The following is a 26,279-nucleotide window of genomic DNA, read 5'->3' as shown; positions in this document are numbered from 1 at the left end:
GGTGCAAATAACATTGGGAAAAGTGGAATTGGATTTTCAATTTGATCAATGACGTAAGTGGTTTTTTTCTCAGTTCGTTCATTCAGTTTATTGGTACAGCAACGGTGATTGTTTATTACATAAATTTGTTGTCATTTTGGTTGATTTATTTCTTTTTTTTCTTTTTTTTTTTTTTTTTATTCCGAAATGAATAAAGTATGGGGATGCAACGAGCAAGAGCCCGCGAAATAAACAGAATAAGAAAATACGTAATCCGTTTGAGAAGCGGATTCAGCGCCGTCGGTTATCAAGTCGCTCTTCATTTTTCATATCTCCTAAGCACGTATTTTTCCATGCTTTTTTTTCGAACAGGAAAAGTTCGATTTTTTCGTATCCTGTCGGCCCCGGCGATGTCACAGGAAATCACTATTCGGGGCGATGACAATGATTTGGGAATCGTTATTATTATTTATGTACGTATTGTTAATATTATCGTTATTATATTATAAATATTATTAGTTCTAGTGTTCACCCTTTGTGTTGTCGCAGCCCAAATGACCGTTTATCCTCCTTTAAAATTTTTTCAACTCCGATTTTTGCTAGTCGTTCTTCAACGATCGTTAGATTTTTTTACATGTTTCTTTTTTCATCATACAAATCGTTCTAAGCGTGAGAAAACTGGCGATTCTGATTCTCCGGAGCAGAACTGAATCTGTCAATGTTTCTCTTTCGTGGTTTTTCTCTGGTTCTGGTGAATTCAAGATATTTACAATGTGTACGTGTTATGCACGAGGGCTTTGGACGTGCACTGGTATTACGATCCGTAATTTGAGTCTTTTTCGTTCAAATGTTTTTTATATTTTTTTTTTTTTTTTTACATTCACTCGCATCTCGTCTGACATTCTCGACTAGGGCAAATCCACTACGCTGGTAACGAAAAGAATAAAGAGCATAAGATAATGATGAAACTTGCATGCTTCCAGCACAGATGCTAATATTTCGTAGATCAATATTTTAGCAACCAATGCGAGTCGACTACTATTCGATCCATACGAGTTTTGCTCGTGTTCATCAGATTTCAACAAACCCTTAAAAATAACTTTGTTTCCTCGTTTGTTTTCGTGATGAGCAGACAGAAAGTTTGTGTTTTTTTTTTCACTCACACGTCGGCTTCATTCGGATTAAAAAAAAAGAATGCAAAATGCACAGAAAAATAAACTTACTAAATAGTTGCAGTAACAAGAACGTCAACTCTCATTCGCGGTTGTCAATTCAGAGGTGCGAATTAGAATGAAACTGCTAAGTTTTTTCTAGGCATTACGCGAATAGAATAATAACAAGGAACAATAAACGAAACGTGATTTTTCGTTAGAAAGACCTCTAATTATTGATTCATTCGACGAATGACGATGACGAATTTATTCGAATGATGCCTCCCCTCTATTGATTCGATCGTTAGGTCTAATTGGCATTTATACATGTAACTATCATGATTTTTGTCACTCGTTCGTCAATGTCTCATTAGATTAATTACAACTCATTTTCTCATTAGCATTAATTCGTTACTCTCTCTCTCTCTCTCTCTCTTTTTCTCACAGACGCACAAACACATGTTCGCGTATATTCTCGTACCGTTCAATAATCAACGCGCTCGACTTCTTTTACAGAAGATTTGAGAGGAGGCTAACGAACGTCCGTCAACCTGTTAAATATAAATCTATTAAAAAATATTCACAATGGTCTAACATAGACAACGATAGTATTGCTATCTAACAGTATAGGTACGTTTTCTATACAATGTTACGTCGTTTGATATCAAGTTCGCACGAATCATTGGTTTTTTCGCGTTATATGAATTCATCAATTTTTGTATCTTCCTTTTATTTCTTCTTACGATCTTTATTTTTCCCATAACACTTTATTATCTCGAATTATATATTTCGATTTTTATAATATTCGATGTAAAGGATTGTTGTTTCGTAGGGAGATAGTGATAAAGAAAAAGGTGGAGCAAGAGACAGAGTGAGTAGAGTACCAGTTACGTTTTCATAGGATGTTTTCTTTGTCCATGACTCACTTCACGTAAAATTTTTATCTCGTACGAATGTTGCTGGCCTCGGGTAAAAGTATGAGAAATTTGTTTTCAACCACTTGCTATTTGATTGAAGAGCAAGTTAAAAACTAGTGAAAATCTTAGGCGCATTTTTGTAGCAATAAAATTGAAGCAGTTATCGGGTTATAGCAGTTTTTAATTGGAGAAATTGAAGATTTCGAATCTTCGGTTGCGGATGTAATCGAAAAATGGCTCAACCGAAGAAAAAACTTGAATACACATTTGCTGGATTCTTCCATCGGATAACACGAAAACTTTCGACTAATTGAAATCGGCGGAACTGGTTAGGCTCGCACGGGGAATAAAAGTTTCACGTGAAATTCTTCATGTAAGAAATATCACATATCTATATATTTGCATTATACAACTTTCATTTCATTCGCGATTAGAGACCGAGAACTGGTCCAAATGCTGAGAGTCAATAAAAAGAAAAAAGAAAAAAGAAATGATTTTTTTTTTCTTCGTATATATTCTCTTTTCAACTCATTAAGAGCTCTGGAACTTCCGCGGACTGACTGTCTGGAGTACTTTTACGCTGAACACCTCTGCAATTAGCCCATCGAACTATTTCAAGTTCTTATATACATTTACTGTCCGTATATATATTCTATATACATATCCGTATATGTCTATATTTATATGGATGTAGCAAAGACCGTGATCCGTTTAGTTCATCAAAACGCCGTGGAGTAGCGCTCTTGCTCATCCAGGAAAAGAAAACTGGCAATATTCCAAGCAATTTGTACTCGGATTATATTGCTCCGCAGAATACAAAGTTCATTCTTTTCGTTGAGCTCTCGCATTTTTTTTTCTCTCTCCATTATCCTCTTGACGTTCTCCAACGACGTTGTGCACCCACAGACTTGTCGGTCTCACTGTCATCTCCGTCAGTTGGAAATTGTGAGTTTTCGGGCTCAATCTGAGTCGTGAGTGGACAAAGAAATTGGACCTATGATGCTCGCGCTTATTCTTCTGTGCAAGGACTTCGAGGAGTCCATTATTTTGTATTGACCTACGTGACGGTTTTATTCAGTGAAACAAGAGTCCCGGAAACTTCTTGCTGTTTCGGTAAATGACCTTGATTCTATTGGATTGCATCGAGGAATTTTCAAATTTTAAACTCAATTGAAAAAACAAACATTTCATTGTGGACTATCGTTCTTTAGTTTTCCCACGATTATTTGTTTTTTTTTTTCAAATACCAAAAAGTTGAAAAGTTCACTGATAAAGTCAACGCCTTGTTGGAATCCCTTGTATATAGCTCACCGATATTTTCCACTCTCTATCCTTAATGGAAAAACTATTTTGAAACACTGCATGCTTTGAATCTACGAGGTAATTTCTTGTGATTGTAGAAAGAGTTTAATAATTCACGAAACATTTCGCTCATAATGTAACTGGCATCTTCTCTATTTATTTTGTAAATGAACTTCTTTGATGTTTCTTTTATTTCAAAGTAATGGGTTCTTCACTTAGATAAAAAAAATCCAATGCAATCGTTTGGATTAGAGTTAAATTGTTTGAAATAGTGAACTTTATAATTTCCTAAGTGTTCGTCAGGCTCGGTGGAAATAAAAGAAATAGTCTACAGAACGAAATCTCATCGAGTGGAAAGGCTATGCTAGATCGACTATTTGTTTGTTGAACGCCGATTGATTCAATCTATTGATCGAAAAAAATTGTTGGATCCCTTTCCTTGTTTGACTTAATGAAATTTTCTTCACCGAACGATTATTTTCTTCGGGTAATTCCTTATAAAACCTTTTCTTAAATTCTACAGACACGCAATTAAAAAGAAATAAAAGTCAAATAGCTTTGATGAAGTTCATTGTCAGTTTGGTTAGAGCCAATAGAAAATCACGATAAAAATCTTCAATCTTGTTGAAGATGAAATCTCGTTAAGGAAAAATTGCGAATCTCCATGTCATCCTTATCCATAATTGTTCAACTTTTTCACTTCCGAAGAAGATGAAACCAGAGTTTTTCCCTGTAATCGGATCATGAGTTTGCCTATTAAAATCAACGATATATTCGAACGGTACTCGAGTAACCATGAAATTTGTAAGACCTTTTTTTCAATAGGCAGAGTCCGCCTGCAGAATCTATAGATGGATTCTACACTGTGGATGTTGATGAGGTCAGTGGTCGTTGGCAACGTTAAACTTTAGTTCTGACAATTATTACCGATTCATGATGGAATAATACTTGAATTAGTACCTCAATTGAAATCCTGGAAAATGAATATTATTCACACAAAATCGCTATTTAATCGAGAAGTAATGAAAGAAATTAAGTATTCGTTTGAGAGTCCCATTTCTGTGAATGGATTAGTGTTTGAATGGAGCTTGAACGTCGGAAAACCTCGTACGAGAAAATTTTCTGGACGTTCAACGCTATTAGGGAGATTAAATAATGAGCGCCACCATGATGATTTCTACTTTCATGGATCATGCTCATTTTCTAACGAATTGCATTTCATGTTTAGTGGAGTTTATTCTCCTTCGCTCTTTCTGTTTCTCTTGCTCCCTCTTTCATTCGCCTTCTCTCTTCCCATATCCGTTTCTCCCTTTGTCACTTTTCTCTTCATTTCACCTGTTTGTCGATTGATAAGATGGAATAGCACGCGAGGTGCGTGTGCGTTGATGAGCGTGCTTGATCATCCTCGAGATTTTGAAGGGTCGAGTAAACGGGTGAGAAGCAACACCACCAAGTTTCGTGATGATCCTCGCTCTTCTGAAAAATGCTGAATTCAGGCTCAAGGGAGGGTGTGCCTAATATTGTACTTGTGTGCTTGCCAAGCGGCACGATTTAGTTACGCCCAATTATTCCTTTTCTATGAACAGACGCATGGTTTATTCGACTCCCGACGTACAGGAGGAGCCAGCACGCGATAAGCAGCGGGAAGCTTCTCTCTGAAATCATAAATCACAAATGAAGAATCAATTAAAAGTTTTTCGATTGCTGAAATTTTATTCAAACATTTTTTTTTATGTAGAGGAGCACTAATTTTTGCTACATTCTGTGAAACGAAAATTGTTTTTCAACCTCGAACTGGCGATTGGAGGATTTCGTTGAATGACTTACAAAAACTACGAATATTGTAAGATTATCGTCAACGCATGAAAATTTTCAAGACTGATAAAATACTCATAATCATAAAATCTGATTGTTCCCATGTTCGGTAGTGTAAATTCCAGAGCACCAAATATTTTCAGCGAGTTTTAATTGCTGTACAATTAAAAAATTGTCACTGGTGCATTCGAGTGCATTGTAAATGGAACGAAATCGCGTCCTAAGATTTACGATGTTGCGGACGTTTTTTATAATATTTTGTTTGTGATATTTTCATACACGAATGTTTCGAATATTCGAAGTACTCTGGAGCTCAAATATAATTGAATATTTGACGAACACAATATTTCACCTCCGTAGTTTAAGCACGGTGATTGAATATTGGTTTTTGAGAAAAATGCCCCCACGTGTATCGACAAATTGGATGCGATTTGAGCTATTCACTTGTTTAATCGTTTCCGAAAACAGCTTTTTATTAATTCTCAATACGTTGCAGCAGTTTCGACCATCGGAGCATTCACATTAGAACCAGGTCAAACACTCTCCATATTTTTCAGTCGTACCCGAACGTTTGATTTTTCATTTGAATATGTTTCCATACAACATCGTGTTTACGCTCCAAAAAAAAAAAAACTATGTCGAAGCATAAGTGGATATTTATTGAATCGTTCTACGTATTCATTCTCGAAACATTTAATATGTGCATGCATTGATTTTTACTGGTGATTTGCAATTGTCAGAAAATTTACAATTTTTCAAGAAATTATTCCGAAAAAATGCATATGCAAAATCAATGTACACCTGTGGAAAAAATCGTTCATTCCGGCGAAACTTGTCTGAAAATACTGAAGTTATTATCAGACGGTCCGGAAATTTGGATCTGACCAGTTCAGGTATTTTTATTCCAGTAACTAAAAAATTAATTGAAATTTCGTACGAAAAGTTTTTCATCATATTTCAGTGAGAGTGAGGAAACTGAGATTAATTATTTTCAGGTACTTTCACTTCAAGTACTGGTGTTATGACTTCAATATTGTCACAGAGCCAACACTGATGGTGTGCCAACCAAATCAGCTAAAGCAGTTTAATTATTAAATCACATTAATGTGGAAACCATTGAAAGTTGAACGTTAGAAGTAATGATAGTAGTAATCAACAGGCCCTAAAGGAGGTCTCATTTTGAACATTTTGTTACGTCCTAAATAAATAATTTTATTTACACATCTTCGCGTATTCATAATGTTGATGAAAAGTGTAATATTCACTTCCTGTGTAGATTGAATCTAATTACACTTTGAGTGCTTGTTTGTGTGCTGATGCTAGGTGTTTACTCATAATTTAAATACGCTTTTTCGTGGGCTTTTCTTCTTTCTTCTTCTATGTCATCAGATTCACGTCCACAGGAATGTATACTTTCTGGACCCACGGTCATGCGTGACTAAAACATTCATTTATGAAAGGGAGTGATGTTGACAAGGATTTTATTCCGTTTTATGTATTTCAGTAACTGGAGAGCCATTATTTTGAAAAGTTAATTTAGAATAAATTTTGAAAAACTGTGCATAATACGCAAGATATACTTCAATTTCTTCCAGAATTAATATAATAATAAGATTGAGATGGTATGAGATGGAATACAGCGAAATGATTTGTAGTCTAAATCATTCTCAGCTAAAACTGATTACTCAAAGATTTCCATTGAAAATATTCAATCAAGTACTTGTTAGAAAAAAAGGAACTAACTGCGTTAGTTCTCCTATTCGAAGAAGGGATGCAGCTGATGCTCTGACTGTTATCTGATAGCTGTAACTGAATTAATTTGAACTCACTTTTTGTTTTTTTTTTCTTTCAAGTCTTTTCACTTTTGGTGAATTGTTGACATTCTAAATTTAATTAGTGGTGATCTTTTCCCCTAGTGATTTTGATGTTACGAAGCCTGAAAAGTATTATGAATAGTGGACTTTTTGCTCTGGTAGGAGATTCATTGAAATCTGTTTTCTCCAGATATCAAGGTCCCTTCCTTGCACAACTCGCAGGCAAACTTTTCTCACTCACGTATGTATATACGTGAATTTGAATAGGTTTGTTAATCCTAAGCAGCGAGAGCTAGTAATGAAAAGACATGCGAAGAGAGAGAGAGAGAGAGAGAGTCGAGATGAGTGGGTACAAGGATTAACGAGGATGAACTAAAATTAAGCAAAATTCTCACTTGAATGAATTTCACGAGTAACCTGACGTTGTTATATTACAAATACAAACTTTTAACCTCTGCTAATAGGGTTCTGCTGAACACGAGTATGTGGCAGGAAATCCTACCATCGTTATGTTAAGGAGGGTGGCTAGCGACGATACAATGTTGCCACGCTAAACCATGTGAAATACATTAAAAATTTCAAAATGATAAGAATTTAATAAAATTTGGTGAACATATTCTTTAGTGCCAAATTTGACAATACAATTTTTTTAAGATTTTTCTTCCGCACACTTATCGAGTAATTAATCAGAAGAAGCATTAAGAAAATTTTGAAAAAAATTGTGTCTTCGCACTTGATGTTGAAGAACATTATCACCAAATTTGATCAATTTCTTATCATTTTGACGAATGTAGCCACCCTCCTTAAGAGATAGAAAAGGGGAGGAGTCGAGAACACATTTTTTTCAGGTATTTTACGAGGTTTTTTAAATTATAATAACAAGAAATCTACTTTTTGTGGAGGCTATTTCAATTGGATTCACAATAATTTTTCCACTTTTTATAGGAAAGTTGAAGGTCCGCACAGGAAAACAGCAGAACAGACTCATTGATTTTTCGCGTATTTCGCACAAACTTCTCTCCGTGTAGCGGTGTAAGTGGTTTTTCTAATTAAGGGATTAATTAACGTAACAGGGATAGCTTATACATAAAATAAACAGTGATCAAGGTACACGTTGTACCGCAAGTCCACGAGAATTCACGTTCTCTCTAGTATAACCAACAAAATCATCGATTCTATTTATGCGGAAATACCAATGGCCGGGTGTTTTAGTTTATTCAATTAAACTTCACTCCAATGTTTGACTACAATTACAATTTTTTCGAGTTTTTCACGAATGATCCTTGTATTTTTTCAATTTATTCATCCAAATTATTTCCTCAATATCCCTGCTTGGCGAATTAAAAATCTGTTTGTCGTTCATTTCGTTGGACTTCAACGTTGTAAACTTCATCGTCGTTTGGTCGTTTGTGTTTTCAGTTTTTCTTCAGCTGCTCCTCCGTGACCACATCGATTTATAATATTGTTCATTAAATAAATAAAGTTCTTTCGTACGATCGGTTTTGTATTTTTCACCTAACCAAAACATTAGTCTGTATTTGGATTGGAATATTCATGTAGTAATATTTTTTTGACGATTGGTTTCGTTTACCACTTTATTCAAGAAGATCCGTTGAGCACTATTATTATGCATGTAAACCCCTGAATTTTCTTGTTCATACATGTTAATCACGCTTTTGATTATGAACGTTCAGTCGAGTTCGTGGACGCTATTAATAAAATTTGTCCAATTATATTACAGGCTATGTAATTTGCTCCACAGGTTTTGAAAATTTTTCGTTTTACAGGAACATGTAAAGTTTCCTCCATATGTATTATTGGTTCATCAATAATCGTATTTTTGACTGTATTTAATTGATATGTTTCAAAATCTCAGGCCAATTCTGTCTGCAAAACAAATCCCCCATTGATTATCCATGCGTGCGAATACAAAAAAGTATGAGCTAGAAATTCAACGCGACGAGTTTAGCTCGGTCTTGATTCTCGATAATGAGATAATATCCTTCATTAGTTCTGAAAATACCTGACACTGTTAGTTTACTCTGAAATACACTTGCCCGTTTCATTCTTTTTCCACAAAAGCTTTTCTGCTATGCTATGCAACGCTTTTTCATTAAACTCTGTGGTGTTGCACGTTTTAAAAGCGATTGTAATTGCGTTTAATCAGATAATTGATTGCAATTTTCACTCTGCATTCAAAAAACTCAATGCGTTTCAATGTGGTGCTTCTATAAATGGGTTTTAAAAAAATTCCTCTTTTTTTAAATTCTTCTTATTCTCTCGGGAATAATTACTAGATGCTAGGCACCGCTCAATAAATTCCCCTCACTCAACTTTCACTTTATCAAATTTTATAATCTTTTACGCTGTAAGCGAGTTCATTTTGAATACACTCGAGGGCTGGTTGTGAATTTTTATAAAATTTTAAATTGTATGTTTCCGCTGTCACTCTTTCACGGGTACACACAGGTATTAGTTTACTGTTTCGTTCGAATGAACACGTTTAAATGGTGCACGAAAAAACTGAAGGACAAGCTTCTTTTTTTCATACGGTATAGAATTGCTTTTTCCAGCGCTGCCAGTCCCTGTTGTTTTCGGAAAAATTGTGGGAAATTGAGAATCAAAATGGGTATTGTGCTCTAGTTGCAAACTCTCCTCCTCTCTCTTCTTCCTTCCTTTCCTGCTTTTTGCTTTCGACTCTTGTTTCCACTGCCCATGATTTTTTGCTTTTCATCGTGAAAACACACGTACTTTGTTAAATCTCGTTTTGTACGTGTGAGTTCTCGCGGTCACGTAACCTTTAATTCGCCCTATTCACCCCCTCGCAACAACCCGTTCATTTCCAACCATTTCTCCATTCCCTTTTCAACCCACCAAACCTTCATTTTTTCTCACCCTCGGCGTGTGCCATGAACAATCTCTTTTTTCTTCAATATCGGTTTCGTACGCTATTAAAATCAGGTCGCGTTTCGTTCGTCCATCGGTTTTGTAATTGAGGAAAGAGCGCGTAAATCCATAACCACACCCTCCCAGAAATTTTATTGATTTGTTGATTTACTTTGTTCGTCGCTTCATTGCCTAAGTTTCATTTATTCAGTACTCAAAATCTCTCAAAAACCGAGAAATTCTATTCGAAAAACTATTCTTCGGTTATTCATCTGAAAAAAAAAAAATATCGACTATTTCCCAATAAAATCAAAGACAACAACGAATCTAAAGTTGAAGACATCCAGCTTCGAATCCATGCTCGAAAAGAACGAACATTTGTTCGACAAAAAAACCGAGTAGTTTTAGTGACTCGAGACAAGTACATTGAAAAAAAAGTTTCATTTCGACTTTTATTCTTTCATTGGGAATAACTGAGAAATCCATTTCGTTCAAAAGACCTTGATAGGAACAATGTACGCTTGGGAAAAATAACAAAAAGATCATTTTTACTGACAATGAATTTCAGAAAAATTGTACATTAAGTTTTGTCTGTATTAGATTCGAAACCAACACAAAAATTCGTACAGAAATATATTAAGGTTCTTCGCAGGGCCTCGAGTACCTCTCGTGCAGCGAATAGTCATAAATATACGGAAATATTCTCTTACAATACGTATATAGGTGCATTTGAGTGCATGAAAACCCTGAAGCTAGTGCGAATATGCACATAGAGAGCATAACAACTTTGAGGTTCCCGTTGAATTCAGATTTCCATACGATTTTTCACGCTTGAAATATCTGTTCAGTCTTTCCCATCCATACACATTTTCTAAGAAAATTGTAATGAAAAGTTTGAAAAAGCTATCACACCAAATTTCTTTGGAGTCGTACAACCAGTGACATTTGGGTTACATTGTAAATTTCCTATTCGATGATAGAAAGAATTAATAAATGTTGTAGTACGAACGAAATGGTCGAAGCACCGAGGGGTAGGGGGGTAATAAGTAAATTACTTACCATAAACGGTATTCGTCGAATTCACAGGAGTTTTCATCGTGAAATTGTCTTCTTCGTCGTAGAATACGTAACTTGCATTGAATCCCGTGCCGTCCAGTCTATCGTTGCTCTTGAAGGTCACGCGAAAAAATTTTCTATCACTTTCAACATCGAACTCCTTGAGTTGACCACAGTGACGCGAGTGTTTGCGATCTCTGCTCATGTAGTTCGAAAATTCAACATAGTCGCTCGCCGAAACGGCCTCGCATCTGTAAAGTCGAAAATAAGAAAAAACTTGGATACATTTTTTGAGATACACCACTCATTTTCATAGTCTTATCGATCGTTTGGGGAAGCGAGTTCAGTTCTTTTGACGTTAAGTTAATGATTCATCGGTCTAGGAAATAGAGCAGAACGAACAGCTTCAGCAGTGGTAACGCAGTTGAATGAGTTCGTAGCATAAAATCATAACGAAATATGCGGTATAAAACGTCTTGGATACACAGAGGGATTTTATTCGAAAAATTATTAGGTTTTTATCGTTGTGTTAAATCTTCATCAACAAAATGAAAATAATAGTTATGAATATTCGCAAGGAATGATTCATTCGATGAAATTTTGCAGTAAACATCTCACAATATGACTCTTGAAAAGTGAATAAAATATAGTAAATCTTTAACCAGGATGGAACGAAATGTCAATGTTGGATCAGTGTGAACTTTCGAATAGAAAAAACTATTGGTATCCAATATTGGAATCTCTGTTTCTCCACAGCTCAGATTTTCTGCTATGTTTGACTTTCGCCATCTTGACTTTTCAAAAGTCAATAACAAATGTAATTTCCACGATTTCCGAACTTTTCGATTCTCAAACTTTCAACTCTAGCTTCAGTGGTTCTTGACGAAGATTTTATCCTCGTTTTTTTAATCTGTTACTCTTTTTCGAACAATGGATCATCGTAGACCGAAAATGAATCGAGAAGAAATGATTCATCGAAGCTCTTTGTGACTGATAGTCGATATTGGCCCGTTACGAAATCAGATTTCATCAGTCATGAAGCTTGATCAGTCTTCAAGCCTTCGATCAGTTGTGGCACCAGACACTGATCTCAAACACTGTTGGTGTGATGCTGAGCAAATGTTGGATGAGTTGTGAATCTCATCAGAAAGTAGCCTCGAAGACTTTTTTCCGAACGACTTTTTTGTGTCTTTTTGAAGAAATTTTCTTGACGTGCATGCTGTCTGAATAGAAAGCCTTTTCAGGGTTAGCGCGTGTGTGCCATAGCAATTCTCAATAAACATTCTGTGCCTATAGTTGCTCCAATAAAATATATTGAGTTCAGAAAATTTTTCATATCCTTATTTCCTTTGTACGCGAGATGAAGCAAACGAATTGTCACCGGATAGTCGATTTTTAGAGAGCAGCCGTCTGCGAAAGACTGCCTTTAGGACGATGACTTAAGAGGCGAAGCGGCCGTTCTTAGGACGTTGAATCCAAAGGCAATTCATATGACCGATTTCTCCTTGAGGTAAAATGAGCCATATCCATTTATGGACGAGGCATTTCAGCACGAATATTCCAGCTCTTCAGTTGAAAGGTTTGCTAGGTACTGAAAAGCACTTTTGACAGATATCGTTTTTGAGTACTTCGTAGAAAATTTTAGTGGAAATAAGTAGTCGAAAAATCTTTTCAAGCCCATATTCTAAGAGAAAAGTATCATTTGCTCGCTGATATAAAGACCCTCGAGTATTTACATGTTCGAGATTGCATTGTTGTCGAAGTTCAAAGTTAATTTCCAGAGTAGAACAGACTTGGAACTTCGATTTGTTTGTTTGTTTGTTTTTTTTTTTTTTTTAATTTTGTCTGCATATTCATTGACCCTTTGAGCACGTACAAATGCATTTTTTTCGAATAAAATTCCCACCAACGTTTTCATTGAGTGTCATTTCACTGAGGATACTAGAATTAATTGAGCATCATTGTTATTTGTTTCATGAGTCACATAAATGTGCTTAACAACGTTTCTCGTACTTCTGATTCAAGGCGTTTTCCTATTTATTGAATTTCAATGGAAATATGCTACTTTTTACTGATGTCGAATATTTATTTATTCTTTTTTGTGTCATTGTATGTAATCTTATTGCTCGATAACAGGTCCGGTAGCTGGTCCGGTAGCTGGTCCGGTAGCTGGTCCGGTAGTTGGGTAAATGAATATCGCTGGACAAACAGGGAAGCGCCGAGTGAATCAAATCACCGTTGTACAGCGGAACAGCTCTCCGGAAAAGAGACATTTTTTTTTTTTTTGGAAAACTGCAAAATCTGAAAATTCGACTCGGAATATACGTTGAAAATATAGTATCCAGTGAAACTAAAAAGTTTTCCGGACATTGAAAGTTCGTTTGGTACTAAAAAAAAATTCGCTCAATCTTCGAAAGAAAAATACAGTCCAAACGTTCGACCATGGTAAACACGGATGTTTAATACAAATTCGATATATTTATACAACTTTATCTCATTCGCAAGTGAAATATAAAATCAGATTCATATTCCGTGCGGTTTTTTTTCTTTTCAATCAACGGTATGTATCCAGGAAATGTGGATACTCCAGCAGTTATTAATCGTGATGAGAGACTTTTATAAGACGTTCGTTATAATGAATAACATGAATTTCTCCATCAATTGTAATTAAATCAAATAAAATGGCTAGTTTTTCTTGTATTTCCATACTTATTACTCAATATAATACTCGATATTCTGTATTCTGAGTTTATCAAATGCTGCAGTCTTCCACCAAAAAAAAAATGATTCCACTCTTCCAGGTTGGGGCACCTTAAGGAGTTTCGGTACAGGCGATACAATGTTGCCATGCTAAACCATGCTAAAAAAATAAAAAATTTCAAAAAATTGAGAATTTTATAAAATTTGGTGAACATATTCTTTAGTGCCAAATTTGAGAATACAAATTTTTAAAGATTTTTCTTCTACACAGTTATCGAGTAATTGATCACTAAAGTTCACGTGTATAAGCATAGCGTTTCCATATATAGAGGTATACATTCCGGGCATAAGAAATCTGCTTTAATGCGTAATTACTCGATAACTAGGTAGAAGAAAATTTTGAATAAATGTGTGTTTTCGCACTTGATGTTGAAGAATATTATCACCAAATTTCATCAATTTTTTAATATTTAGACTTCTGTACCGAAACTCCTTAACATAAGTAAAAAATATTTTATGCGTTCGAAATGACTTTCGCATGTGTGCATGTATTCCAATACACTCGAGTCGCATATTAGCCTCGAGGTGGATATGATATTGAACATTTCAATCGCTCTGTACATGTATCTTCTCCTCAAGCCAGTAGCGATGGAAAATTGAATTTGCAGTAGCAAAGCAGCATCTCCCTTTCACCAGTCCGATTAGCGCCGTTCTCTTCGAGCATCATCGTGCTTTTGTCTTTAGCTTTGCCAATATTCGATGCTTTTTCACTGTGTGATTCGCACCATTTCGCTGGCTTTGCCACGTATGTAAACTCCATTCGAACGGCGAAGAGAACACGCCCGAATCTATACGCGCCAGCTTGACTACCCCCGATGCGTTTTAATCCCTGTCATCCCTCCCTCCCTTCCTTCCTTCCTTCCTTCTACTTCAACCTCCCGCTCCCATCCTTCATATTCCGGTCGTCCAATAAGCAATTCGTAACTTTGTTCGAAGCTAGTTTGATTTAGTAGAGATGTCCCGGTTCGCGACCACCGGCACCGTGCTCCCGTTAACTTCGGGGAAAGCTTTCGTAAAGCGAGAGGATATGGCGAGTTATATATACCTTCGATGCACGGGAGTAAAGAGGGCAAGGGACGCTACGTCTACCGAAGAGCCGAGCATCGAACACATTAATTCGCTGTACATCCTCCTGCCTTTCTCTCTCTCTCGCTTTTCCTATTCGGCTCTCTTTTTGTCGTGCGAAGTGGAGAGACCGTAATTGAACTTATGCGTACATCTTTCACTGATCGTTGATTCAGCAACGGCACCTTATAGCAGATGTCTGGCATATCTCATGATTGAACTAAAACTTACGATTTGGATCGCGAGTACAACAGGATGTCGGTTAAGTTATTGTGTTTGGAAGTTCTGATCATTGGATGTACGGTGTTTATCGTATTGTAACGCAATTCTAATAAAAATGATCGATAAATCGAACGGGAATCATTTTTCAAATGACGAATAATTTAAACTCCACAATTAAATGTTTTTAAACGAAATTCAAGCTGTTATGACAAAATATGATAATTCGAAAGTTTTCAGTCGTTTTGACATTCCTTCAAGTATCGACGTAATGGTTTGATCAGTTCTTCCAATGTTATGTTTCAAATACTGTTTTGAAATGATAGATCTTGATATCGTGCTCGCAGAGGTATTGGCTGTGGAAGAATAGTTGAAACGCGCTGAGAAGTTTTCGCATTGAACGCGGTGGAACATGAAACGCCGGGCGCAGAGAGATAAGTGGACGAACTTGGCTTCCAGGTGCCCAGCTGAATTTTAATTATAATCGATTGCTATTTTACTAGTATCCGCATCAATGATCGCTTTGCTATGATGAGAAATGTTTATCGACGATCAAAAATCATTCAAATGTTAATTGGTTAATTGGGTTATTTTGAGTCCAATCACTACAAAAATTATATCAAAGTATTTGATTACGGAAAAAGAAGAATGATGATTTCATCTGAAATCATCAAAATGACAGAAATGAAAAACAGAATGAAAAAAATAATCAAAAAGACAGAAAAATGTCTTAAAGGAGTCAGACAAAATTTGATACTTACGGTAAAACACCCTCCACATCAAAATAATGGAAATGTAAGTGAACCCGCTCGGTCGGCTGACCATTAAAGAAATAGTGACATTCGGTGTCACGTGGATAGAAGCCAGGATAGTTTGGAGATGCGAACGTTCCGTTTTTAGTCTCGTTACTATTGAATACGAAAGCGCAGGGATAATCAGCCTCTTGTCTTCCGGTCGTTATTCCAAAGTCTGCAAAATAATAAGAAAGTCTTTTATTCGATTGCATGAATAGAAATTTATTCAAATATCATATTATTCCAAACCATTTCAATCGCATCTCTGGCTCTATTCCTCTTAGGGTACCGCTTGTCAAACAAACATGAGATGACAACAGTTTTGGTTGCATTAACCGGTAGACACCATACTGGTGCAAATTTGCTCCGGCGCAAATTTCCAGTCTCTAGATATTCAAAGATCCTTTCTTCAATTTGGATACTTTTTTATAATAAAACTTGATTTTTCAATTTTTTTAATGATTGCAATCGATTAATAAGGAATTTTTACCCTTAAAATGTCTCGTAAGATTAATTCCATACATTCATGGTTGAAATAAAAAGTTTTGAAAAGTCCAAGTGCAAATTTGCACCGGTGTGGAGAGTGTGTGGTGTCTACGGATTAATAATGAAGGACGAATGGTGATTATTATTTACGGAGTTGTGATAGAAGCAAAATCATCATATCAATTATTTCGATAATTGTATTCATACTTTTCTAGCAGCACTGTAATAATCTCGAATGTTTCATTGCACCTACTACTGAATATAATATTTTTCAATTTTTCACGTATATGGTGTTTTTAAATTTATTCTCAATTTTGGGCGATGAAAAAAGTGATTCGAACGTACTGGGAATATCCAATATTTTTTATCTCCAGCGCAATTTCAACCGTTTCGTTGTGCCGTGATTTTACGTTTTAAAACATTTCTCCAACTTCTCACATCACATGTCGCGATGGAGATTGAGGTTCTTGGTAGTTGTCAACGTTACAGAATTCCCAGTACTACCAAATTCATTTGTGTTCGTGACATTTAAAATTTATCCGCACGCGTAATTTCGTTTGAATTCTGTTCCACCGTGAATGGAGAAATGAATAAAAATAACTTTAGCGTTGTTATACCGAAGTTGAAAGAATTGTTGCAAGTGGCAGGTAGCTTCTGTGCCGTTATACTGATCCGTTGGATCGTATAATTGAAAAATATCACTCAGCGTTTGCTATCCTTGGTTCATTGCCAATTAAGTAATAGTTGATTGCAGCTGTGAAGAATTTCAGATTCTTCGCCCTTTGATGGGCTCTGCTTCGGAAAGCTCTTTTTCATGTCTATGGTTTTCAGAATATTACAGAGCGTGGGTTTAAATATTTGTGGGATTGCGCGATAGGGATGCAAATGTTTTGACTAACCACAGCAAAGTGCCTTCTGCCGGAAACATTTTACCTTACCTCTAAAACGCGCGTTTCCCCAGCTGGAAAGATGCACGGGGTAGAAAAAACGACACCACACTATTTGCACTTCATTTTTATCGTTACCATGCCATTTGTTTTTTTTTTTTAGTTTTTTTTATACAGCTTTTTCGGCTGTGAAGATCTCTCGCAAGTAGTTCTTAATGAAAAAAAGTATTGAATAGCGGACAGGAATATTCACAAGCATCACGAATTTTTCCTTTATTTGGTAACAACGCGACGTTATCCACAAAATAACCAGCAAATATATTCTCCCCTTCAATTTTGGAATCAAAACATTTCCCAATAGCGATGGAGAATGCGAAGAAAAATCTTTTCGGTAATGCACAATTATTTTGACCCAATAGTTTTGTATTCGTTGGGTTTTTTTTTTATTGAATTGGTGAATTTTGAGGAAAAATGGACACATGGAGGGGGAGCAAAATAGATACACGTAAAATGTGAAATTTTATAAATTCACAAGATTTTTTTTTTCGCATGCAAATCATGTTTTGACCTTAAATGACCTTAAACTGTTGAATTCTAGGGTGGAATGCAAAAAAAAATCAAATTTTAGAGCCAAATAGTCTCACGTCGAATCTAAAATTTTATCAATTTCATAAAATTCTTACTTCGATCCCAAACTGTACTGATTCCTTTCAACATATCATAGAGACTACATTTTACCTAAAAATATCTCTTGCGAAATGCGAAAAATGTAATTTTTCAATTTTTAATGTCTTTGAGAAGTTCTATTCATTTTACGTACTCCGAAAATATTTTTCATCAAATTCGGAAAACTAAAATCGATAATTGATTGTCGTGGGACTCCAATATAGTTTAAACAGCAATTATACCCCAGTGCAGTCGGCCCAAAGTTCATTTTTTACATGACACAAAAACATGAATCAAATTGGATTCAAGATTTGGTCATTCTTCTTTCATACCAAGGTAGGGCCCAAGGGCCCAGGTGGTCTCGTTTCTTTAGTTTTATTACCCAAATTTGGAAAACTCACCCCAAATATTTTGGCCTTGAGAAAAATATAGTAACAAAGCAGCAATTCCAAGTTATCCGAGACAAAAATTTGCAAATTGATTACTTTGTATAGTTCGTTCTGTTTCTCTTGTAAATAACTGCAGCGGTGGAGTGAGCCAGAACTTTCAATAGTACATTAAGAGTTGAACGGTCCCGCTTCTCGAAAACCTCAGTATCGTTATATCCTTGCTTGCATTTCGGAAGAAATAGCGAGTGGAAAAGAGACAGTGTTATAACTAAAGAGCGTAGGATGCCGAAAGAGGAAGAGAAGAAGAGACAGACAGTGCTTTTCGGTAACCGAACTTTGCAACACTGAACGTCTCGTCCCCGGATGTGTTTCCGGTCACTGGTCGGTGTGTAGACCCCCGCGAAACCGGCAAGCCGCACGCGAAACAATGCAAATGTTCCGGGAGAAGTCTCTTTGTCACGGTTGTCGGGTACGAGCACACTCGATTCCAAAGCCACCGTTGCTCGTAATTCATATTAGTATTCCAAAATTGTTATATTAAACTCATGTATGTATTGTATACATCCCACAATTATAGCGCTCTATGTAATTTCAATGCCATTTGTCACGGTTGTGCTTGAGGCTACCAAAACGCTTCGATGTATAATCGCGTTTGATAGCGGAGAGTTTGGATTATCTCCGAAATAAAAACCGTCTTCATCGTTATTTCGTCTCAACAAAAGTCATGTCACTAAAGAAATTTCAACAGAAAAAAGCCAGGTAATTGGCTCGAAGAATTCAGAATCAAATCCTCCAACTCAACAGTTGGTTTTGGTATCCGCTCATTTTTTTATGTACTTTCTCTACAGAATTGAAATAATATTTTTAGGAGAAGCCTGTACATATATTTCGAAGTGAAATACGATAGATCCGGGCTCTCAGCACCGTCCACATATTCAGGAGCAATCGCTAATGGTAATTTGAATTATTTTTCAGATTTCATTCTCGTTTTGGTATCGCTTCTGATTTGATCTTTCCCCGTCCCTTTCTTTTTCCCAGCACACTCACTCTGCGTCTCTCGACGGTGCTATATCACGCAACATGCCAATATTTGTTCCATTTCTCGATGGTGGAAGGTCGAAAGCAGCTCTGCAATAGCAGAGGGTAGAACTGTGTAAACCGCTGGTACTGCTAACTCGTTTACACGTACCCTATTCCCCCTTTTCTACCCCTTCGGGGCCCCTCACCTCTCGTATAAAGAGATATAACGTATAGCTCAAAGAGCGTGTGCAGTCCTCTCGTGTGTATATACATAGGTATCAGCTCGTATAATAATGCTAGGAGATTATTGCTAAATCAGGCGGGTGCTGCTGATTTGGCCGATTATACGCCGAAGTTATATTGGCTGGAGCGGGTGTATATCTCGATGAGAGACGGTGAGAGGGAGGAGACTGGATGGGTAGTGAGGCATCGTACTGTTTATACAGAGAGATTCACAATCAGGTCAACTCGTCATCAGCTCGATCCTCAAACAGTTTACTATTGACGATTTCATGCCGAGTGGTCAGAGATACGTGAAATATGATTTGGAAAATTCTACCAATCGAATTATTCGCGATCGTCGGTGCTTATAATATTTTCATTGCTCGTGTCGCTTACTTTGTCGCAAACTTTTGAAATCAGGCATTTGGCATCGGGTGCTTCGGAGCTTTTGCGTTCAATTATTTCGTTCAGTTTTCACACTGATTTCGATGTTTTTCATCAAACAAATTAATCGTTACAAAGGTGCTCATTGTTTAAAAGGTACTCTCGCCTTTGCACCAGCCATTCAGATCGAATTACCATTGAAATATTCGATGCTATTTTTGTTGGAATTTCGATTGATGCTTCATTTGTAAACTGCGTGCAATCAGATGGAAATTCATTCACGCCCTGATCATGAATCCACCTGTACGGTCGAACGAGTGAAAGTTATCAAATTTCGTGCTGTTTCTGTACACAGTCCCCAAGGCGTTTTACTTCAATACGTTATTCGCTACCACTCATTATCCCAAAATATTCTCCCAAAGCTGTGATTGCGTTCGGGAAAAATGAAGCTACGTATGAGAATATGTGGAAACTCAAACATTCTGGATTATTTGTACGATGCCCGCATGTGCTCGGATCACTGCAACTCTATCGACCAAAGGTTGATTAATTTGCTTTGACGAAAGTTTATTTAGAATCCTTTGTATAGTATTAGTCGAGTCAACAACCAAATATTATTGCATTTTATTCAAATTATTTTCGTGAGAATAAAAGTCATTTATTGGGTCTATTGGTTGAATTTTGTTTGGAATAATTCACGTAAGAGCAGATCCCGTTTGATCAACATTCTCATCAATTCGATCGCGTTTTGCTCATATTTGGCAAACTCATGCAGAGCAAAAGCTTACGTTCAATACTCATGGTTAAATCGTCGTAAGCATACATTGAATATTTTGCTTCATTCACTTCAATCCGAGGAATATGTTCGTTGCAGTCATAGCTAAGCTATCCAAGGCCTAAATTAATGATTGAAAATAAGCAAAATCTCATGATCCGCTGATAAGACGATTATGATCCCACTGAATTGTATGCTTGTACACGGGGGTTGCATGGAAATTTGAAGGAAATTCCAAACCACCATATTGAGTGAGGAAACTCTGGCATTTGTCGAGAAGCAATTGAATCGAATTGCTTCGGATCTTGGCTGCGCTGGCATAAGGCTATAAATTTTATTTCATTACAACAGTTTTTCTGTGGAACAGGATTGATATCTTTTAATTAATCTCATTTTTTTCAGATCCATTAAGTTTCCAACGTCGTCCAACACCTCGTAATTGTCCGGAGGAGAAAAAAACCTTGTCAAACAAACGAATCGGTGAAGGCTTTCATCGAGATAATCCTCCCTTGAGTTAATGTCAAAATTTTTTTATCGAATTTGTATTTTTAAACACATAACAAAAGAGATACGTGCACCGACTTAAAGTTTATATTCAAGTAAACCTCCATTCTGTGTATACACGTAGTTTGTAGGTATTACAAAGACAAGACTTCCGGCTCTACGATGTCGCTGTGATACACTTTTCTACTATGTGACGTCGCGGAGACGCCGGCGGATACACGTTGGTCTGGTAACGAGAATCTTTGCATACTTTATTTATGCGTGTATCAATATACGTACACATGTCTACGGGTCATTCGTATTCGAAACGGCTGGTTTGAGTTTTGGAGACTATTTAATATTTTAATCGTCGACGAGATGTTAAGAGGAACAAGAAGCGACTGACATTAAAGTTGTTCAATAGCAAAACTCGATTTCTTACGAAAATTTAAAAAAAGCAATGTCGCACGGAAAAATTTAACGAATCGATTGGAAAAAAACAAAAGTAGTTCTACCGTATAGTTTTTCAGATATTGCAGCTTAAAGTTTTATGGTTTCTCCATCTGAACACATGGTAATCGTCAAACAAAAAATGTCTATTGAAATAACTCGAGAACGGTTTTTACGATTTTGATTTAAAAAACACAGTTTCAGAGTATCTTCTGAAGAAAAAATTAAAAAAAAACACATGATCTATCGTCTCGTTTTAATGAAAAAAATGATTATGATAAAAATCGTATGAGAATTTGACTGGGAGAATTTCAAGGTTCGCAACGTGGCAACGCTGTCGCGTGAGACAAGCCATGATTATCACTGTACTTTAAAAATATAAAAATTCCAAAATCACGAGGAATTATGAAATTTTAGTGAAATATCGTAACCATATATTTTTTTACTGATCATTAACGATAATTTGAATGATTTTTCGAACATATTTCACAACGAATAATGTTCACACAGGAAGGGGGCTGAACCCTATTTTTTATACGGCACTTAGCTGTGGAACTACCTCAAGTAGGGAAATAGAATATTCAATTGGACTTTTCTCTGTCAGTTGCCACGTAATTCAAAATAATCATTATTGTTATTCCACTAATAACGTGATCGTCAGAATTTTTATTTTTCGATGCTAGATTTGTCTAATTTTGGTAACTTCGATCTCATCCTTTGACAATCTCTGTAACGCAATTGAGAAATAATCAACTCTCTGAATGACAAATACGCGTCGATCAGTATTCGAACATCCCATACATTGCGAGTGTGAGCATGAATACGGACATCTTCGTGGTGAACCGATAACGCACATGAACGACGTTACAACGGTCATTGTATATTGCTACCAAATGGATACATGCGAGGGTATGTACTTTTGTATGTACTACAGCTAAAAGAGCAAGGCTGTGCAGATTTTCATATCACGTTTGCCCCTTCGATGAATATTCATTTGGCTCTTCTCCTTTTTTCTTTCCATTCACCTGCTCGCGGGTTGCAAAAAAAAAAGAAAAAAAAAAACATGAGCGCTACGTTCAACGGTCGTGCGAAGGAGGTTTTTGTTTGATTTTTCCTATAGAATTCGCAAGTTGAGAAAATTTATGGTTTTTCATAAGGAGTCATTCGTCTTGTAAACTTTGATGCGAGAGCAGTGGCTTCGGCAATTATGAAAGAAGAAGAAACAAGTTTGGAACATAATGAATAGACGAAACACAAAGTTATGAATTCTATGAAAAAAATTCTCACATGAAATATACAAAATGTCAATTCGAAGAATGAAACAAAGCGTATATGAAGCGGAACGTGATAGAAAAAAACGTCCATGCCTTTCTTTTCTGTGTTTTACGTTTCAGCCACCTGTCGATAGCCGACGTCCGATCTTTGACTTTTTATTTTCAATTTTTTTTTAACCCCACCCCCCCGCCCCGTCGCGACAGGATGCCAATGACAGGGTGATTTTTTTCTACTCCCCACGTACAGCACTGAGAGATTTCACCTCTCTCATCCATTTACTATAGATAACGTTGATATTGGACAGACCTTCGATTGACTATGATTTCGCACGTCGACCCGACAACACCGTCGCATTCACTGTCGTACCGACCATTCGGCGATGGATTAAACGAAATAAAAATTTTGTAATCTCGCAATAACAATCAAGCAAGTGGAAGTTATTTTAAAAAATTGAAACGGAAACGCTGCGCAGATATTCAAACGATTTCATAGCAGCGAGGTACTATGCGGTGTTGATTTTTCGTAAAATACATGCAGATATTTGCTTGTAAGAGCGTACCGGAATGTTCGAGGAATTTCGAATTCATAGCGTTGTTATCAAGTCATCAATGCAGTTACTGAAAGAAAAAAAAAAAAATCGGGAAGCTAATGGAAATGTTTTCGTCAGCGTTGGCAGTCCGAATTTTCCATTCCCTACAAAGTGAAGAGCCATATTGAATGGCGAATATTTGCCGATTGTTTCTCGAAATTTCGCTTTTAATCCGGTTTGATGGAAAAATCGCAGGGTTTCGTTTCGTAAAAATATGAATATACCAATGATAAAATAATTTCCCTTGTCAATGATTCGTTGAAAATGTTTTCCTGAAAAATTTTGATCTTTTAATCCCATGCAGTAGCACTTTGCAACTAAATATTACAAAATAATTTTCCATAGTCGCGAAGCCGGGCATGTTTGAAATACCGAATTCTCCATAAATTTTTTAATGGAATTACGCTGTTGAATCTTCATCAACTGTCTCTAAAGCTCTAACATTTTCCGTCTTTTTTTCGTGATTTATCGCTGAATAATTCAAATTCCATTGAATGCTGAATTAAAAAGACTCTGTGGGAATTAAAATTTATCTAGTGGTTCTCGTAAATGTCGATATAAATGTCACCAGAATGCCTACTCGAATTTATAAACCACAAATCGATACTAAATGAAACGATGAAATATAGTAACAGAATTTTATTTGTTGAAGAACATCAATTCGTAACAGGAGCCTATCTTCGTGGTCGAACTTTCCTCTTTATACTATGTTTTTTTTTTTTTTTTCGTTTGTTTGATTCATGATCGCTCAATGATTCTGCGACTTCAATGGCGTAAACATTTCCGCTGTTGGGGTAATTATTCATCCGTTTCGAATTGAGCATTGAAAAAAGCATCGACCAATTCTCGCTCCTGCGTCCTCGACGAGAAACTTTTTATAATCAAAACGATTTTTTTTTGTCGACATTACGGTTTTGTAGCAAATGTATTGTGTATAAATAAAGACTTTTTAAATGATGGACTTAATCATTTTCGCTTGGATCATCTTAATTGAACAATCATTGAACAAATACACATAATCGATCCTCAAATAATTTACTCTTTCAACAGGTTGCACGATTATTAACTATCGAGGCGTTTACACTCGTGCTCGATGTGAGAAAAATTGGGGTGGCTGTTTATTCCACTATGTAAATTTATGTTGACATTACTCGCTTTCTGTTCCGTATAATCGCAGCTGGTTCTGCATCCTCTCGTATAAATGACCAACATTTTTATTGCGACTTCATCATTTTCATGGGCTTTGAGCTCTTTGTGTATCTCACACGGGACAAATATATGTCCAATATATAAAATGTTATAGATAGACAGCGTTTCGGTTGCTCTCATATCCGTACCCGGAGTGTTTGTATTTACGTGGTGCGCAGTTATTTTTTCTCTTTTCATCATTAGTTCCAAGCGTTCTTTCTCTATATCCCTGTATTTATAGAGCGCTATCAGCGCTCGTACGTCGGCTTACCTCACGGACGCATTTCTTGTTCGGCCGCGCTCTGTTTGAACGTTTTTTTTCTTGTTGCACGTATTTCAGTCACGGGTGATGAATTTTCCATCAGCTGTACATTTTGACGACTTTTTCCAACATGTTTATCGAGTGGTGGTATAGTTTTTCTGACCCCTCGTTAATGCCTTGGAGTTAAATAGAATAATGACAGTACCGCGTTTGTCCTCTTGCATTTTCTGCTCCTCTCATTCGTCCCGAATTCGTTCGGGCTTTCACAAACAAACTAGCTTACTATTTACACGCACAGTAGTTTGAGATAGCAAAAAAGAGGCTTTGAGAACATTGTCAAAATCCATAATCGTTTTCCCTTCCAAAGCTCATCAGCTCGTGGCCCTTCGGAATCCTTGTGACAAATCAAATTTATTTTCGTTGGTCGTGAATCAAAATAGGAAAAAACTCTGAAAATCATTGTCAAAATATATCCCGAGAAAAACAGATTTCATTAAAACTTTAAGAAGTTCATAATGAATATTTGATGCATTTCTCAGATTTTCAACTCATTCCAACGGTTATAATGACATTAAGATGTCATTATGTGTTCTTAAAAATGTTTTCGAGTGAAGATTCAGAACTTGTCTTAAGGCCTTACGTCTAGAATTTTCAAAAAATCGATTTTTTTTACAGATTATTATTCTCTATAGTTTTAGGCGTATTTCTGTGAAAATCGACTGTAAAAATTCCCTATAGAATGAAAGTTATTATAGAAAACGTTACTGCTAAACGAGAGGGCTTGATGCGCACTTGAAGCTTTGAATGCGTTTTTCTGAAAACTACTTTTTCTGGCATGGTTTGCATGCAACATGATAACTCATACAGTTTTTAATATTTTTTTGATACTTTTTTTTAAATATTCGAAATTGTTTTCTCTATAGTCCGTCGAGTCGGATTTTTGATATTGTGATTAAAAAATGTTATACACATAATTAAAGTGTGAAATTGCTAGATTTTTCGAATTTAAAAAATCTGGCTCGACAGATCATAACTACAACTTTAATTTACAAGAATTTTTTTAAGTTTTGCAGATCTATCAACATTTCAAGAAGAAATGATGCAGACCGTGGAGCAACTTTTTTCTCATATAGTGCTTCGAGAAACGTGATTTTCTATGTCGTAATTAAAAAAAAAAAGAAATGCATTTTTTACAAAGTTTAAATACTAATAACCAATGTGTAAAAATTATTTTTATTCATTTCTATTGCTATCTTTTCTAAAAACAGTTTTTCTTTTAGCGCAGAAGTTTATAATGTCGCTCGTAGATGCAATTCATTTACGCCCTACTGGCTCTGCTGGCAGCGAAGTTATGTTAGATTCCAATAGCTTGATGGGAGTAACTCGATTTTGAAGCGCTCAATTTTGTAGAGAATAAAAAATTTTGTATGTGGCAACGTTTTTAT

At 36.1% G+C, this 26,279-nt stretch overlaps 1 protein-coding gene across 1 annotated transcript in view; it reads right to left on the bottom strand.

Annotated features, from left to right (window-relative positions):
- Nucleotides 1-58: 58 nt before the first annotated feature.
- Nucleotides 59-26,279, bottom strand: part of Sol1 — a 311,881-nt gene continuing 285,660 nt past the window's right edge. The window contains exons 12-14 of the mRNA XM_043415216.1: nucleotides 15,726-15,933; nucleotides 10,924-11,171; nucleotides 59-5,004 (exon numbers count right to left, since the gene is read on the bottom strand). Of these exons, the coding sequence (XP_043271151.1) occupies nucleotides 4,901-5,004; nucleotides 10,924-11,171; nucleotides 15,726-15,933 (560 nt within the window). The 3' untranslated portion in view covers nucleotides 59-4,900. The remainder of the gene's footprint in view (nucleotides 5,005-10,923; nucleotides 11,172-15,725; nucleotides 15,934-26,279) is intronic.

This window comes from Venturia canescens, chromosome 1 (assembly GCF_019457755.1).
Source record: "Venturia canescens isolate UGA chromosome 1, ASM1945775v1, whole genome shotgun sequence".
Classification (NCBI taxonomy): domain Eukaryota; kingdom Metazoa; phylum Arthropoda; class Insecta; order Hymenoptera; family Ichneumonidae; genus Venturia; species Venturia canescens.
The sequence above is the reverse complement of the archived record's forward strand: the minus strand, read 5'-3'. Positions and strand labels throughout refer to the sequence as shown.